Genomic DNA, 19,742 nt, shown 5'->3' with positions numbered 1-19,742 from the left:
GGAAATTTTTGTATTATAAAACAAAAATGTTTATGTAATTATGTTATTAATATATCACCAATTATTTTTACTTTTATGTTTAGAATAAGACATTTTTTTCAAGGTTAGTATCTTTATAGTTATTTACGTAACAAGTACGGAAAGTGATACTTTATTAGTAAAGCCCGGATTTTAGGTCGTTAAAAATTAGAAAAAAGGTGAATTTTTAGGTGCAAAATTTTTGGAAAATAGTCTATAAAAACTGAAAAAAAGGTCATTAATAGGTTTTAACCTAAATTTTTTTTTTTAATTTTTAAACAAAAAAAATCAGTTCAAAGGTAAATTTTCTTTTGAAAAAACTCAAGTTTGATTAAGTTTATTTATTATATTAATTTATCACATATTATATCCCAAGTGCAAAATTTTTTATCGGAAATTTTTTTGCTAATGAACGAAAACATCCATAAATGAGGTCAGAAAACCAATTATTAGCAAATAAGAGCACGAGACGAAGTGGAAGGCTTTCATTTGATAATAATTGTTCTTCTGACCGAATAATTTATGGATGTTTGAGTTCATTAGCAAAAAAATTTCCGATATTAAAATTTTGCACGAGGGGTATTCGGCTGATTATTTCCTGAATAGAATGAAACTAAACGCATTATTTCCAATCCTTTTTATTCAAAATAATTTATTAAAAAAAAGAAAATCAGGTACAGACATTTTTTTCGGATTATTGCACATGTGCATTTTAGAGAAATTTTATCGGGTTATTTTTTGTTTTCTCGTTTTGTTTGGTCAATATTTGTCACGCAATTGGTTGCTAAACACATGAAGGAAATAATCATGTAAATTTGTTTTTGATTTTGGCATGTTGTCGACTTTGGAATAAATTTGGACACAAAACTTGTAGCAAAGCAGCAAAGCAAATTAAAAATGAAATAATAAAAAGTGTGGTTAGGTTATAGATTGTTGCTCATGCGCTTGACGCATGAGCATGATGCGCTACAGTGACTCTCAAACAAGTTTTTCATTCCAACAAGCATCTTAGGTCGACCGGAAAATGATTTAACAAAAAAACAGTTTTAGGTTTTAACAATTACAAATTAGGTAATAAATATAATTTTAGGTTGTTAAATTTAAGTTTAGGCATTTTAGGCAAAAACAAAGGGGTGTCAAATAACTGCAAAATTTATGAAACGCATAGAAATACTAAAAATTTCACTAGGCCTAATAAGGATTCAAAAAGGCAAAAAACCTAGAATCCGGGCTTTATTTATTAGACAAGTAGGCACATTTCAGCACGAGTCATTAACTTTAAATGTTTTTATTATAGCACGAAATAGTTATTTACATTAGAGTACGGGAGGTGAATTTTCCGGCACGACAACTAATTTCAGGCACGATGGCGAGGCCGAGTCTTGGTTTAAAATTTCATGACCAGCCTGTTTTTATCTTTAAAAATCAATATCCCAGAATCCATTATGGATAATGTATGGACATAAATCAAAATTGAATAATGCATCCAAATCTGCCAAAAATGGATTGCCATCTAAAGAAAATAGCGATGATGTCATTGAGGTGAAAGGTAAATATAAGATGTTTCTTTTAAAAAATAAAATTGACTTGTCTGAGTTGTTTTCGAAAAGGTCAACGAGAAACAAAATAGTTTAATTAATCCAAACATTTGACAGGCAGTGTGCACTGTGGATATGATTAAAATCCCATTTTGTCAAAGCGATATTTATAATTTCGCTCAAATATCGGTCTGTTCACAAAAAGCGAACAAGCTCTCCAGCTTAACTATAATTTGGAGTTCTTCAAATATTTCTAGTCGAATTGCTCTTTAGAGGAATGAAATCGAGAGCAAAAAGGAACACAAAAAGGACATCAGTACGTATTGTGTGTCAATGCGTCTCTTGAACATAACACAGCTAAAGGAAAATTAATGCGTGGTGAGATCAAATACCAAAAATTAAAAGAAGTATCTTATTTTGTTAAACTCTAGTTTGTTTAAACAACGGCGACCCCGACGAGATTTTAAGAATTCAGCCAATCAATGCCCGCCTGGAATAATTTATGAAACCGGGACAGACCCACATTAAGTCCAAACACAATTTGTTGCTAAATTCGATTATCGAATCAAAAAACTAGACCAAAACATCCGTTTTAAAGCTGCATTTCAAATCCATTTCCAAATTGTTCTTAATTGTGATAACGCAACCATCGATCGATTTAATTAAATGAGTCAAACCCGAGCTGCATTCGAATGATCGACTTGCCCCTCAACTAATGCAACATGCATCCTGCGTTATTATTTACACGTTAGAGGATATTTTCGCGGAGATGTTATGGAAAACGGTGTTTTTAGAGAAGCACCGGTCGGATCCGACTTCATTTCTTCTAAACCTCACGTAAACGTCAACGAAACGTTTTTCATTAAATTTTCAGAAAGCACGGACGACGTAAACGTAAACAGTACAGTCTGATGGATCTTTAATGACTCTCGGCCATTAAAAAGATTGGGTTATTTAGAAAAGTGCATAAAAATCGATGGTACTCATGATTCGTAATTAAAAAATAAAATAATTTTGGAGGCAATCGTCAAGCCAAATGACAACGCGAGATGTCTTCTTTCATTTTTACAGCATCTGCCAATACTGATCTAAGTTTGTTGAGGCAATATTCAGTTGCCAGCTTTAGCAATAAGCGATGCAACGTGACGACAAATTGCATCGCCTCTTAATTAGATTTTTTGCAAGAAGGGTACGCATTTGCTTGCAGACTTGTCAAGTCTAGACAACTCGTGAAATATGAAAGAACAATCTAGCAAACGTCGGAAGCTTTATGATTTATAAGGGTAGAAATGTATTAAATGGTGAGCCTATAGATCAACAGGTACTAAATTATTCAGGCTACCTGCACAACACATCTAAACAAAACGGAACAGGATCACTCTTATTGACTGATATGGTGCTTCTTTATATTTACGCAATTTCAGATTTTTCGTATTTCTCTGCCATTCAGTTTGTTTCCTTTGATGTTCGTTGCTTATTAGCATTTCACACAAGTTGTCGACGGTATTAGTAAACTCTTCAAACGAAACGAGATACATTAGCGTTGTGATACCCAAATTTAAATACGTTTTTGATCGCACTCTAAGTTGATTTATCTCATACTTTTGTTGTTTCGAACGGGAGCGCACGGTTCGTTGCGCTACTTTGACGACAATTTTTTTTAATAGGATGTGACCAGGTGAAATTACTATTTTCATTTAAAACAGAACAAACACCCCCCAAAACGCAGGGAACACCAATGCTAATATTGTTTCTTTTTGTTTCCCGTGCAATCAAGGAAGGCGACCTGATCAAATATTTGGTTAGCGGAATAGGTTTACGGACTGAGTACATCATTAAGCACTTGTTGCATTGCTTTATTGATTGGAGGCGCCTTAAAAAATTCAGACCTGCTTTATTACGAAGCGACAAGAAAAAAGAGACGTGATTCTAACTTAAGAAGTCCTTTATCACGTTGTAACGGCAAGATAAAGAAAGCTCGCTTTTACGCCGAGATCAACTGCAATAGACGAAACGGATTTTAGGTAATCTTACCCAATTTGAATGTTTGCTCCCGGCTAATTTATTTGTCACCATGAAGTGACCGGTTATATGATTTTCGTGATTACAAAAAGCAATTTAAATGAATTGGCATAACAAGGTAATGTCACGTTGCCTAACTATGATAAAATAAACAATGAGAAAGTAACTTTTCTGATTAACTTCATATCATTTTTTAAACGTTGCAAGAGCAATGTGAAAAATGTTTACAGGTAAATCTTATCAAAATTGTCTAACTGCACACAGATCAGGTGGCTTATTTACAACAATATTTGAATATTCGAACGACCAAGTAACAATTTAATGACATAAGAGAACTACAGGAAGAAATTACCTGTTGGTGTGGTAATATTGAGCAAACAGTGTTGCGGAACATTTTTGAAAATAAGCGAAAAGAGTAAATAAATGGCTGAAGCTTAAAAGCAAATAGTTTCTTCGAGAGCAATACATTTGTTCTTCTACAAATTTCCAGAGTACACTAGAATTATAAAAGCATTGATAACCGTGTGCTTTATTATTTTATAAAAAACATAATAGTCTATATTTCTTAAGCTAAAGCTAATCTTTTTTATTAGTAAAATACAATGTTATCTAGTCCCAATACATCAAACCTAAAACCAAAAAATACAGGGTTAGTCACGAGAAATTTCCGATGAAAATTTCGTTATATGCAACCCAAAATACAAGAAACCCCTAGAACTTGATATTTTGTTTAATTCGAAATAAGATAGCAATCCAAGTAGCTTGGCGAATAAGATTACTCATGACACTTTCTCTTTACTGAGGTTATGAGCAAAAGTTTTTACAACAAACATGGATGTTGCCTATTTGGAAATCGCCGTCTCTAAATAAATGCAGCTTACACACCATTTTTTTACACTCTCCATATATGAGAATCATATTCGTCTTTTCATCTTTGTGTACATTATGAAAAAAATCTTGAAAAATTATGATTAGTTACAAATGTGAAAACTGACATGACAAATAATACTGATATGACAGAGAATAAGGGCCAGCAATCGTTGATTTAAGTATGTATTACTTTTTATAAATTTAGGAAGCCTATTCATCTCAAAAAAGCCCAATTTACACACAAACTCGTTAAATAAACTACTATTTAGATGATGTTGCCGTTAAGATATTAATCAGAAAGTAAAAAAGTACGGGAGATCTTGTTGCAATCGTCACATAAAGGGTAGTTTATTCTCGGCAAGTAACAGCACTGTATTGGAAACGTTATCCAAACAGTGGAAGCGATCGATTGTCCCTGATACAGGGCCAGTACAAGAGATGGTAAATATTCCCCATGCTTAATTCTCCAAAATGAATATTTTAGATACTACTTTACCAAGTCCTTGACGCTGTTATGTAGCATAATTGCTACAACACAATATTAAATCCATTTTGGCACAAAAGGAAAACATACAAAAAGCAAGAAGGTATTTTTCTACAAAATATCCACACTATGGGTATAAAATATGAATTTAAACTTCTAGAAATATTTGTTTCTGTAGGTACTGTAAATTTCAAAAAAGGTAAACTGGTAAATTTCAAAATTAATATTGGTAAGTACAATGAAGAATGGTTTAAAAAAACAATTTTTCATAAAATCTGGGCACACTAACTAATTAATACGAAAGTACAAATTTAATGCAACCAGTCATTTACAACACTTTCTACAATAGTTAATATCGAAGGTTATTATCAATAATTTATTGTTTAAGAATATAGCTAACCTTTACACAGACTGATTCACACAACTTTCCGACCCTAATGCAATTTAAATGCAGCAAGAAATACGTTTTTCATTCATAACTTGATAAGTTTTGTATGGGTTGGACATCCCTCACAAAAGTCTTAATTATAAAAATTTAAAAATGGTACTAATCGATAATTTTTTTTATTTAAGAAACTGACTCATCATATGTCAAGTTCTTCGTCATTGGAGCACATTTTAATTAACAAATATTATTTCAGAATTATACAAAAAAGAATTGTCAAGTGATTGTCAATAATGCGAGGAGTGTCCAGATTTCATAGTAAATAAAGGTATCAAGTTATCACTGAATAACGTATTACTATACTGGCTTTTGAATTTCCTTAGTATCGAAAAGTTATGTGAATCGGTCTGTATAACTTTCTAGGAATAGAACCCATTACACAAAAAAAGAAAATTTGAACACGTATTCGATACTGATTCACTCTTTGCAAAAATTCTTCTGACATGATGTATTATAAATCTTTTATTTACAATTAAAAAAATACCTTACATGTGTAAACAAAGCAGGTTAAAATGGCACACAACGCGACATAAAGGTGAAGCACATTGTAAGTCAGTGTTTGAATCTTAAAATATTGCCTTTGTGACTATGTCTTAAGAGAGTTTGTAAAATATTTTTTATTGTTTTAGGAATAGTTATTTATGGTACTTTTTTCAAATTACTTATAGCCGCTAACAGGCGTATGCCATACATAACTTTATCCAACACCTCCAGAATATCGTTGAAAAATGATGACAATTGTGACATTTTTATGTGACAAATTAATTTGATCGACGATACGAGAATCAGTACAGTTCTGTCACTTCAAAAAATTGCGATGTAAATCACTCTTTATTGTCAACGTGACATTCAAAAGTCAAATTTTGAAATTTATTTTCTGTCCATGTCAGTCGCATGTCAGTCATTGCGGTTAATAATGTAAAGCCTATTTTACATTTTTTGACAGTATAGTGACAGTGATGCCCGAAATTCCGTGTCTCGAACTGTACACGCTTTGATTCCGATTATCATAGCAAAAATTTTTTTTAGATGACTTGTATCTCATATGGCTTTTAGATCACTAGTGACTTATATGCCACTTTATTTGTTTAAAATCACCATCACGATACTATTATACCGGGATATCAAAAATGATCTTGGTCAAAGATGGTCATGGATTGGAAAACGTCCGTCTCAACTTATTTAGTGTGATGATTTCTTCGGTACGAACGACTGGCCTACCAGCACCTTTTTTATGAGTCACAGAGCCAGTTTCGCAAAACACACCAACACAATTTGTAAGACATGCATAAAAATTCTTCTCCATTACTGCAAAGTGTTGGAAGTGCCCTCGAAAATTGCTTTTGACATTCAAAAAATGATTTGACACAAAGCTTCGACAATTATTTGAAAATCCATTCCCATGACCACCTTTGACCAAGATAATTTTTGATATCCCGGTATATGAGATGTTGGATAAAATTAGAAAATTAGTAGAATTAATTATTCTGGTCGCAGAGAATAATCAGATCGATATTACTGAGACCTACCCACGTAATGGAAATGTTTTACATTAAATTTAGTATGATATTAAATGTAGAATATATTTATGGTGGGTAATTCACAAAATAGGCGTATGGTGTAACCCCTTCATTATGATCGTAACATCTACTGTATTCCTGGTATTTTACGTTTTGCTCACATTTCACATTTTCTTTTTACTCGTTTGTGTATTTTACGATGGTTTAGGTTTTAATTTATTCAGTGTGTAAACAAGAGGTTACCTATATTAATAATGACATTTGCACTTTATGAGTTTTAATGATTCGTTTGTTGTCGATAATATCGCAGGATATTTTTATCCGATGGTACCTACAACTGTCAACGACCAGAGGTAAACAAGCGAGTGAGGTTAGAATTGCAGAAGAAATTTCTTTAGGTGGTTTTCCGTGTCAGGAAATTGCTGCGGTGCTTTTTTGTACGATATAGTGAAATAGGGATAGGTGAAATATAAAGCCGAAGGAGATAAGGGATGCTATCGCGATAGGACCGGTAAAAGAGAAAAGTTGACGCGGCGCGTCTACCGGAGATGAATCAGTGGCTGTGAAATGGAAAAAAACGGGGTTTTAGACAAGTCCGTGTGTGAGGTGACAAAAACGTTAGGGTCATGGAGTTGCAGTCCCCACGACCTGAAATAATGATGTTTCAACCGCTAGGGGTGTCACTTTGAAATGGGGGAGAGGTAAGTTATGGAGCTAAAAATATATTCCAATATCATGTGTTTATACCATCTGATCGAAAATAAAAGAGTAAGTGTTCTGTGATGAAAAGTATCAGAGCAGGCGGTGATTAAGATTGTGCAAATGAAAATTTTCTTTACCCTTTAGTTAGTTATACTAAGACTTGGCGCGACCTTGAAACACAACAAGAGAGAAAAAAAAAGGCATTTGCACAAGGTTTGAATGGTGGGACACGATCTAGGAGGACGCCCTGAGGCTGTCTAGCCAGAAAAAACGCGAAAATTCCAGAAGTATAGTTCTCCCAGAGCTGCAGCGGTTTTATGGCAGGGTACCATTGTATAAACGTTAACAACACCGACAATAGGTTTAAACCGCAAGTACAACCCCTAATCGTAAATTCGTCCAAGTGCTACCCTGTAAACTGACAGGTATAGAACGAAAATGATGATTGACAGGGGTCTGTTCATGTCGCGTATCGGCATCTCAACAGGCGTAATAATTACTATTGCCCTGCCATAAAACCGCTGCAGCTCTGGGAGAACTATAGTTAAAGTGAACAATTACCAGTTAAAATGTTTGTTATTCGAAATGAATAAAATCGTTAGCTTGTCAAAGTTGCTGGTAACAGATGACATTTAAATTGGAAAGCAAAAATCAGAATTGCCAACTGTAGGATGTTAATAATGACTCCCTCTAATTTCTTTTATTCTCGATCGTACCGTAGTAACCAGTACAAACAATTAAAGCATCTGCCAGAACAGAAGAAGAAAATTACAATAACAATACGGGTGATCAAGAAGGACTGTTTGAATGGGTGAAACTGAATTTTATTTTTAAATGGTACAGCTGGAGTAACTACCGGTTGTTGACGACTTGACACTGAAAATAATTAATTGTTCTGTATTTCAATTTTAATTTCTTTCTACCGTTAAATTTTACTCTCATAATCTACTATTTTGTCACTGTTAATGTTACGTCAGATATCTGTCAAACAAACCACCAAACGTATCCGGTTGCAGTGATGCAAATAAAAGTTATGAAGCATTTGGTGTGTATTGAGTTAATGAACTCAACCGCCCCGATCAGTTTCTACAATCAAAAAGAAACAAGGGGTGGCCAAGGAAAACAAAATTTCTGAAAAACGTGTTACTTAATAAATTGACACATGTCAATTTTGACATTTACCTAAATTTTATTAAAAAAAACTGTTTTCACTCGAGAATGAAAATATACAGGGTTATTATAAATGATTGTAGTCAAAGCAGGCCATACCCATGTTATGAAATTTTTGCCGCTTTCTGTCAATTTTTGTCGCTGTCAGTCTTTTTTTAGGTGAAAAGTGCGGTGTTGAGGATTCTATTTATTTCTTTATAAATTAATGATTGAATCTAAAAATATTGAGTTGTCTTGCACCTAATTTAACTCCTCTGTGTGAACGGTGTGTACTCACTTACTCATATCATTTTGATATTTTTTATATGGAGCGGCAACCATAAATTTTACATTCAGTTTTTACACCTACTTGGACTACAATAATTTATAATAACCCTGTACATGACAGAATCGTATTTTTCAAATTAGAACGAAGAAAACGATGGTGGGGTTTAACAGTCACAACTTTTTTTATTGGACTTTCGGCAAAAGCTCTCTTTCATTGCTGTTGTTGTATGATTGCAGCTGGGCTAGACGTTTTAAAAAAAATGATTTTCCATGGCCCCCCGTGTCTGTTTTATTTGTTGATCAGTTGATCATACTCTACAGGGTTATTCACGAGAGGGGTACTTCTGAATTTTTATTTTGCCGCAACCAACAATACCAATGGCAGTAATTACTAAATCAAATGTGTTATTTCTTTTAAATTAGAAATCAAAGTAAGTTGGATAGATTTGTCAGAAATGTCAGATTTGCAGATAACGTGTATTTAATCAAAATTTAACAAATAAATTAACAAATTAAGTTAATGTAAAAGGTGTTCGAAGTGTTTACCATCGGCTTGTAAACATCCGCAGCGGCGACAGAATTCTTTCCACGCTCTCTTTTCGTCGTTATTGTAAAAACAAATTTTTCGAATTGACAAAGATTTTTTGCTTTAACGTCAAAGAGACAGGACTAAGAGCCGTCGTGGATTCAGTAATAATTATTTTAAAAATTTGAAATCAAGATATTGGTGCAATGTGTACAATGGGTTGCGGCAAAAAGAAATTCAGAAATACCCCTCTCGTGAATAACCCTGTATAATAAATGTTCCAATACTATAAAATGTTATCTTGAACAGGAAAGTTAAACTGCATCTTCAAGTAATTTCTTCAGCTAATAAAGATAGGTCATCTCATGTTTGCATTCCAATAACTCAACTGCCTTTGTTTTACTATCTATTCAGCTAGTTGATATAGATCTGTGGGACTTACCTGCAATATTCCGTATTTGTATTCAATATCTAAAAAGTTGTATTCCCTGGCATGTGCCGGTCTCACAGTAGGTTGTTGGGAAGCTCCAGTAGCCGTAATTCCCCCGTGATTGCCGCTTCCTTCCTGGTGCGCCAATATATTAGCCAAACTTGCAAACACAGGCTCAGACGCAAAGGCGAGCGTATCGGCACATTCTTCAATCGGATGAAGAACGTGAAGGATTTTCGGATGGCGAAACCGTTCCAGTTGTCTGACCGAACTCCGAAGAATTTCGGTGACGGTCTCCTTCCGTTTAGGCTTGTGCAGTTTCTCGGCGCATCGCTTCTCGAACAAAAACACCGAACATTCCTGGAACAACGACCACATTAATCGACAATTATTCAGGGTGCATTAATCGGAGTATCGGCTGGGCCGAGGCCAATTAAGATTAAAATGCGTCGTCGTTTTCCCAGCTGGAATTTTTACTGTAATGAAATTAATTAAAGGGCGAGCTGTAAACAAGCTTTTAATACAACAGTTTTAATGAAATTTTACAAGGAAATTATGTTCAGTGGAAAACTCAATCATTAAGGTTATTAACCCGCTTAAATGAGGACCGTTATTTTAATTACTGGAATTTTCTAATCAAATACCATTTTTTATTATCGAATCGACGAACATTTTTCAAAGTCGCAATCTCAGCTCTAGACAGATTTATAAATGATATTTCGTTTAGATGAATAATATTCAGGTTACATGACTGAGATTAGATCTAGTGCCAACTCATCTTTTGTTTTATCGAAACGTCTGTCTGAGCTTAATCATACACATATGCATACTTGCTATGCACAGTCGTTTTGTTGGTTGCCAACCTCCCGAAAAATCTATTATTAATTAATTAATATTAATAATTAATGCTTTATCTTCAATGGTAAGACTTATTTTACCACTTATTCTGGGACAATTGTTGCTTACAATTACAGGAAACGTCTATAAACTTTGCCGAAATCTAAAACATTTTTTCGAGGTTAACATCAATACCGTTGCTTTAAAACTGACGTTTGTTTGACATTTCACCGAAAAATTTGTGTACCAGTGGCGTCGCGTTTGGCAATAAAACTGGTAAATTACCCATTATTATATTGCTCTTGTTTGTTTTATAAATTTTCTCCATTATCAGATAAGTAATAACTAATAATAATACAATACACAATTATAAACGTCTACAATTCATGAGGTATGATTTATTATAAAGTAGCGTTTGAGACCACAAATTGGCTACGCCCATGCTTATTTCTATAGAATTCCGCTACGACATAACCGATAATTTGCAAGGCCTGCTCTGATTTGTTTTCTTTTTGATCACTTTGTATCTTAAAAAACGAACAATTTACATTAGCAGCAATTCGAATTCTTTGAATTTGAATCTTTAGCACTTCTGGATTTTCCAAAAACGAATCTTATTTTGTTATTTATTTAACATATGAGAGAAATAATTAAAAAAAAAACCGCTGTGGACCTATTATTTATTTATTTTTTTTTAATTAATCCTTCACTAAATAAAGCTACTCACATTTTTGCAAATCATTTAACGAAATTGTGTGGCAAAATTTCATATTTCAATTGCCCAAATGATAAATTATTGAGGATCATTTAGTATAACGTTACAATAATTTTTAAGTGCAGATTAAATAAATTGAGTTTTGAAGGGTTGAGACAGATTTGAGCCAATCGATAATCAAGTTGTTTATTCGAACAATCTTAAAGTTCCGTCAAAACAACTTGAACCGTTAGAGGTTCTGGGTCAGAAAAAACTTTACGAGATAGTTTTTGGTTATCAAAGCGTAAGTGAATTTTGATTTATGCTTATCTAAAAGAAATTGTCCCGCGTATAAGTTACATTTTATAAAAGGAGATATTGTAGACTGTAGAGACGAGAAATTTTTTGCCAAAGTTATTTTAAGGAAATTAAAAATACGTAATAATTTTTCACCTTTTTTTTGTATTTTTGTTTATCATTTAGACAGATATTCTTTCCAGAAATGACCTTTTTTAGTATTTTGATGGGCGAATGAGCCCATTATCCTGTTGACAGTAGATCAAACTGCGTTCGAGGGTTTGTCCCGGAAGCAAATTGTCGGTAATTGTGTCCCACCTTTGAACAGCTGCCACCTTTTACCAAATACATTTCCTTCGGAAGAAATTTTTTTATTAAAGCTGAGAGCTGGCTTTACTTTTATTATTTTCCATTTACACTGCGGTGCCTTGATTTTAAACTGACTGCACTTAACTCTCGAACAACGTCCTTACCCCATCGGGTCACTTTAGGGACAAACAGTATTACGAAAATTGTGCAGTTGGTGCGAGTGTTGATAATTTCGCCAGATTCACAAACAATTAGATAGGATCTCTAAGCGGCAGTCGGGATTCTACGTGAGCTATCGAAGATTTCAGCTTTGAGATACTTTATCCAATTTCATGCCCTAACAGCTCTACCACTCTGTTAATTAAACCTGCGTTATCTTTATTTTTATGATTTATTTATCGAACGAAAGCTTGTACCAACCGAAACAAGTGCTTTTATGTATATTTTAATTTAATATTACTTTTGTTAGACGAGCGCTGTGCGCTTTGTAACATTGACATGTTGACAAGAACACATGATGTACACTTTTCACATTTTCTATGCCACCGGATGTAACACTAATGTAACCTTAATTAATTTCCGCTGATACTGAAAACTGTGTTATGAAATATCCGTTTTCAATTATTTGTAAGATTACATCACACGTCGAAAAATCAGGAATCAATAGCAATTAATTGTCAATTAACTCTGACAGTTATCATCAGTTTACTTTAGCTAAAAATATTTCTTCAAATTGGACGATTATAAGCTGATATAACAGTCAGGAAGTCGTTCCCAAAAATACAGTTATCAAAAAACAAATCCAGTAGCGTCTGTTTATTTCATTTATCACATTCTTTGATCAAATATAAACTCCCGATAATTAATCGATGATATGACTCGTGAGACCAGCGCAACACACTCACACAGCTGGTCTTACAGGCTCGTTGAATCTGCAGCTCGACTCCCCTCGTAGATATTATTGATGATAATCCCCCTTGCTACATCGGGTGTTCATTTAAATTTATACTCAAAGTTGGCGTTGAAGATTCGATTGTGAACACACCACGAATTGCAGATCATGGATCAGCTATTTAAATCTAACTTCACTTTTTGCGTTGTTTGTGTTTTCAATCTGCAAACTAATGAGTGGTGCGTTCACAATCGACTCTTCAACGCCAACTTTAAATTTATTTAGACAAGTGCTGGTTATATTGTACTTTTGACAGTTCTAATTTAATTGTTATAGCTGTCACCTGTTCTTTTCAAAATTATAAAATAGGTGTTGCATGGTAAAGTCTGTTTAACGAGAAACAATTATATTGGCACAGAAAGGTCCTGTTTTACTTTGGCGGTAAAGCACCTTCAGAAGGAATAGTTTACACTTGATGCAATTAATTTAAATTTGTAAGGGTTTCACTTAATGACGATTAACGTGAAGGAAACCAATCTGTGCTGTTTAGAGCAAGTTGGAACAATTGATATTAACCATATGTTTCCCTGTGTGGTTTGTGATAAAGCCTTGGACAGTTTAAAAAAAATATTCTGAAATAACTCAGAAAGAGTTGACTTCTGTTTTGATGAATGATTTCTTTTGATATTTTATAAATATGATATAATTATCTTGTTCTCTTTCATCTGTCGTGAATTCTAAGTAATACAAGGTGATTCACGAGTAATAATGAGCCCGACGGAATTGAAAATGCAACCCACAATACATTTGGAACGTAAAACTGGATTCGGACGCGGTAAATATCCAGCTGTACATTCCAAATGTATTGTGGGTTGCATTTTCAATTCGGTCGGGCTCATTATTACTCGTGAATCACCTTGTATAATAAAATAATAATACAATAAATGTGAATGGAAACATAAATAGTAGACTCGAATTTCTGGTACAGGCCTACTTTATATTCAAACAGCGCAAAATTAAAATAATAACACAGCCGGTAGATATGTAAATGAGAGTAAAAATAAACATCCAATTTATCAACTCGACTAACTGTAAGTTTGTGCGTACTTTGAAAGAAATAATTAACAATGTACGCTAATTGGTATCTGTGAACACCAGATACAATGATCAAAAGAATGTTGGTACAACTGGAGCATTTCGGGGAGTTACGCTTTGTGCTGGCTAGACGAGCAGCAGCAAATAATGACTACAGAGATAGAGAGACTGCTATAATAATTCGAGAAACTTGGGCATTATGTACGTACGATAATACATTTAGCCTGACACGGTGTTACATGACAATATAACACACAACATATGTAGTAAATTTGATTTAGTGCACCATCCGTTTAAGTACAGTTACGTCACAATCACATTACGTCTCGCAATTTAGCCTCAGGAAATGTAGAGTTAAGTAAATAAATCAAAAATTTCAAGCAAAGTTTAATTCTTAACAGAGCAATGCGAAATCTGCTGAATTGTTAATTAAATTGTGAATTTAAACATCATTTGTCTCAACGAGCAATAATAAAAGCTGGGCGGCTGAAAGCTACCGGTCCATTACTTGCTCTTACATTAGACCTTCTCCTCGGCAGCATTTTCGTTTATTTTGGACTTGATATATCGCGTTAAAGAAGACAGTTCACAACGTTGCTAATTAATAATAACGGGCGAGCTAAGGCAATTATTTACTGCGACCAATAAAATCCTCTCGATACATAGGTTCGCTTTCAAGTGAAAAGTCGCGAGAATGAGAGAGGGAACGTCGTTTTCTTGCGGGAATCTGCCCTCCGCCATAAATTTGCATAATAAATCCGATTTCGCGACATGGCAAATATTGATTTGACGAAATTAATGTTTGGAACTGGGTTAAGGGATTATCATTAGTAATGGTTTTATAAAGTTATTTCATCTGGAAGCATTAGTGGGAAACCGGAATATTGGGATTAGGTCCGGCCGGCCGTGTTGTTTGGAAACCGTGCCAGCATTCGAAACAAATGTTTTATTCAGAACTCGTGTTCTGCATCATGTTAGTCTGTAAAACGAGGTGGTTAACTTTCTAAGAAGCCACAAATTCCAGTTTTTATCGAATCAGGGACAACAAGTCCAGGGAAGAAAAGTGAATACCAAAGTGAAAAGGAGAAAGATTTCGCGTCTGAGTTTAATTCTTTCTAGAGTTTGGCGAATTAAGAAAAAATTTAAATGAAAAAGTACTGAAATAAGACATTGAAGTCGCATCAATGTAACGAACGTTAAAATTGCGTTTATATGTTTTAAAACTACGTAGCCTAACTGTTTTAATAGAAGGATAATAGGTAATAGAAAAATTATCCTTATAGGCATAGAAACTTTCTTGTCCTTTAATTTGCCTTTTACAATTCAGCTTTAACTATTCATACAATGTGATCAAAAAGAAAACAATTCAGAGCAGGCGTTGCAAATTATTATCGGTCATGTCGTAGCGGAATTCTATGCATATAAGCGTTCAGTGCTACTTTATAATAAATAATAATGAATTTTAGACATTGGAATTGTAATAATTGTGTTGTATTATTATTATTATCTGATAAAATAAACAGTAAATATTTTTGGTTTGAAAACAAAACATCTGTTTTTTCGCTATGTACTTGTTTTTATGTTTAAATAAAATTTTATTCCACTGGATTGTTGTGAAGTGATTCGATTTTAATTATGTATTTGTGACATTTTAAAATTGTTTTAAAGCCCCTTCTTTTCAGGTAACCAAGTAATCACATCGATAGTATCGTTACCTCATGTATTGTAGGTGGCAAATTCCGCAACACACCGCACTGTAACACACATTTATAGTAACTCTTTTTTCTCATTGTCTTGTTAATGATTTCCTAATTTTAATATTTCTATGTAACATAATATGACTATTTTCAGAATAATTTTTAATTGAAGGTAAAATAACAAGACCTAATTTTTTAATCGGATAAATTTTCAATTTTACTAAAACTTTTTGCTTTGACAATTTTCTGGTTGGGCCCGAGAGCTTTAGCTCGAGGATTTAACCTTTGAATAAAAATGCCCAAATATCAACGAGTAAAATTGTGTAAAGCAAAAATGTTTCAGTGAAAATTAGTAAATTTATCAGATATTAAAAATTAGGTCGTGTCATTTTTAGCAAGATTAATTCCAGAATACAAACTTTAACGTTGGGTAATTATTTATTTATAATACAGTTATCAAAAACACAATAATTATGAAAAACAATTTGAGAATCTGACAGAATTAGCATGCAATTTTAATTACTTTTGACAGATGACAGAGTAGCAGGACGTTTTAATCGCGATAAACATTTTTGATTGGACAAAAGCAAGCGCTCTGATTGGCTGAACACGCACGTTTGATGTACGTGGGAATTAATCATTAATATCGCATGGAAATTGCTCTAGAAATTTAAATTGCATCTCCAGGAGGATTACTTCTGAATTACCTAGGAGTAATGGGTGTTGGCAAAAAATCTCATTTCCTTGTTTTAATATAGGAAACGAGATAAAAATAAAACTTTTTCCTTGTTAATTCGTTTTCATTCACAGAAGCTGAACAATCGCGTTTGCAAGGTTGGCACATCTGCAAAGCTGCGGACGTTACACTATTATATTTATGTTTATAACAACGAAGTTATTCGAAGGGACTGTCGTACTTGGTTAAAGGGGTAGTTTACTAAATAGACCTAATTAAGGAAGCAGATTATATTAAAATTTTATTTAATGAGTTTTGGGGAATTATTTTATCCTGCTAAGTGGTGACATTAGCAAGGAGGGTTTAGGACTTCATTTAAAATTTGAATTAAACCACTGTTAGTTTCGAAGTTGTTAATCCAATAAAAATTAAAGAATAAAATTAAGAATCTGTTTGTGAAAAATCTGTAGCGTAACAGTCAAGACTTCAAAGAAAACTAGTTTTATTGCAGTATATTTCATTTTTGTTAAAACAGGAAATGAGAAATTTTTAATTCAGTTTTGACATTATTTACTCATCAGTTTTGATTCGAAATCAAACAATGGATAATTCAATTTGGTGTTTTCAAAGAATAAAAAATTATATCACATAATGTTATAGCACGGAATAAAACGTTTTGTGGTATAAAGTCAATGAAATTTTAACAGAACACTTTGAACACTCACTCCATCCACTCATCTGCTTTTAGTTGTGAAGACTTTGAAAAGAAAAAAGGACAAGTTTGATAAATTCAGAATAACGTTAAAATAACAGACTTAAGACGTGTCTAGTAAATAGGCTACCAAGCAAACTTCATTCTTTGTGTTTGCTTTTGAGGAGCGTCGGCGAGGTGAATGCTTAATTTTTTAAAATATCGATTGATTAAACTGAATAACTTAACTCATAAAATAAAGTTTCGTCGACAAAAAAGTAGGTTTTTAACAGAATATAATACAAAAGCTTTAGAACGTCCACGTATTCAAATTCCTGACTGTAATAAAAAAGGGGCGATAAAGCATTGAACAAATTTGGGAAGGCAACTTTACATAATCTGTTGTTATTGTACACAAATCTGACGTTCATGTCTACCTTTTCAACTGACACATTCTGTGTATCTTTTTTATCTGTGGCTCGTGTCTCATATTTCTCCTAAAATATTGGCTTCCAGAATTTGAATTTCACCAAAGGTAAAATGTTGTTTAAAACGCGGATAAATCTGATGATATTTTTAAATCATACCTAGGAACTACTTTCGATTATTTAATTTCTCTACATTTAGAAACAGAAAAATATTGTGGCACACATATGTATAATGAAATTTTATTAATAAGTAATTCTTTTCATTGTAATTTTATCTGACAAAAATTACGGTGTTACAAAAATTATGTATGCGTAGAACTGTAACACTCGCCACGCTCGTGTGTGTAAACTTCCCACTTATAAAAAAACCCAGTATTTTATACGCATAAATAAGTATTATGCAACAAAATATTTTTTCACTTCTTTTAAAACTAATTTTTAACTTTGAAAACTTGTTTAACGTCGTTTCTGCGCACTTACAGATCTTACAAAAGATGAAAGGCTCAGCTAAAGTACGCCTCGGAAATGTTAATCCAATATTTATGTTAAAAAGCTATTCGGTTCAATAATATGTTTCCATTTTAATGCTGTTTTTTTCAATATCCCCTAGTGCTTTTAAAATTTCAGCACAATGATTCGCTTTCCAAGTATTCGAAAAGTTTCATGTTCGATTACTTTACTATGAGAAAAAAAAATGCAAATCTAAAACGGATTTTAGAAATTACGCTGAACGCAGTCAGAAATCCTACAGCTTCGAAGGTGTTAAAGCAACAATGCATAGAATGACGAAACGTTTTTAATTATATTTTTTCGGACCCTTTTCAGAGTCGTTTTTCTTTGACACCAGTATAAGAAATGATTAAGCAAGCAGTTCATTCCGGTATTGCAGAATTTTGCAGAATAATTTCTAAGTCTAGAAAGTCATAAGGTCGTTGTTAATTAAAGTTGGTATATCACTTATTTCTTTTTTGTTCATTAAGTTTGGACAGAATGCTCAGAACAAGGTTTAATAAAACTTGTGTGGATTACAAGAGAAAAAAAACCAACGTCTTTGATTGAGCAAACCCATATAATTTCCTCCACACACTAAACGACTAGTCGTTTGCTGTGGAATAAGTGTTATCGGTGTTATTTCACCTTCGCTCTAATCTCTAATATCAAACTAATTGATTTTCAAATTGCCTTCGTGGCGATAAATAAGTATTGCCCATAAAGTTTAATTCCGGTCATTCTTACGGCCGTGGATATTGTTTTTATAACTTATGTGAGTAATAAAAGAGTTAATATTGATTTTTGTGTAGTTGCTGCGGTCATGAAATCAACTTTGCAATAAAGAAAAGTTGTTTGAATGAGATAATTCTGTTGGATTTGCCCGGCGCCTCCGCCAAAATCGACGTTCACCTCCGGATCCGAACTCTTCCACCTCAATGATAAATATTTTTACAGGAGAAATTGAAGAGTGTCCCTTTTGAAATTTGATGGATGCAAAGGTCGCTGCGCCGAGTCGGAGGTGTGAATCCATCAGAAATGCTTTCATCAAATATTTAGAAACATCGTGAAATCTAGACCGCGGCGGGGCTTTGAGGTTCCAGCGGTGCTGCATTAAACAAATTTGCTACAAGACAACGGTTCGGATGGTGTCGAATAAAAATAAATGGAGCGAAGATTATTTTGTAGGTGTGTTCGGTAGATTGAAACGACAGATAAGAAGTACTCGTGTCAACAAGGCAAAATAAAAAAGGTCGGCGGGCGATAACGTTAAAAGTAAAATTAAAGGGCAATTATATAAAATTGTGTTGTTGAACGGTTGAACAAATAGAAAATATGAAAAGTTCTGTAAGTAATTCGTATCAACACGCACAAAAAATCGTTTACTTTTCATTGTGGGTTCACAAAATATTGATATTACTTTTTTTTTGTTTTTAATGAAACTGTTGTACGCAGTTTTTAGTGGCGGTAATAAAAATATTGTGTGCTCGAGAAAATTTGTAATCGAGTCATCATTAAAAATGTGTTGATTGAACTGCACCCATAATTGTCAACTAAAATAAAAAAAGTAAAGGAAGAAAAGGCGGTGATGGTAATTTGAAGAAAAGTGACTCCAATTTTCATAGCCACTCTGTATAATAATATA

The 19,742-nt window shown here is 33.3% G+C and overlaps 1 protein-coding gene across 6 annotated transcripts in view; it reads right to left on the bottom strand.

The window, feature by feature from the left end:
* bma (SCY1-like protein bma) overlaps window positions 1-19,742 on the bottom strand; it is a 134,889-nt gene that overhangs the window by 68,055 nt on the left and 47,092 nt on the right. For all 6 annotated transcript variants that reach the window (XM_069045258.1, XM_069045276.1, XM_069045262.1 and 3 more), the window contains exon 3: window positions 10,005-10,352. In XM_069045258.1, the coding sequence (XP_068901359.1) occupies window positions 10,005-10,352 (348 nt within the window). The remainder of the gene's footprint in view (window positions 1-10,004; window positions 10,353-19,742) is intronic.

Source organism: Tenebrio molitor, chromosome 1 (assembly GCF_963966145.1).
Source record: "Tenebrio molitor chromosome 1, icTenMoli1.1, whole genome shotgun sequence".
Taxonomy (NCBI): domain Eukaryota; kingdom Metazoa; phylum Arthropoda; class Insecta; order Coleoptera; family Tenebrionidae; genus Tenebrio; species Tenebrio molitor.
The sequence above is the reverse complement of the archived record's forward strand: the minus strand, read 5'-3'. Positions and strand labels throughout refer to the sequence as shown.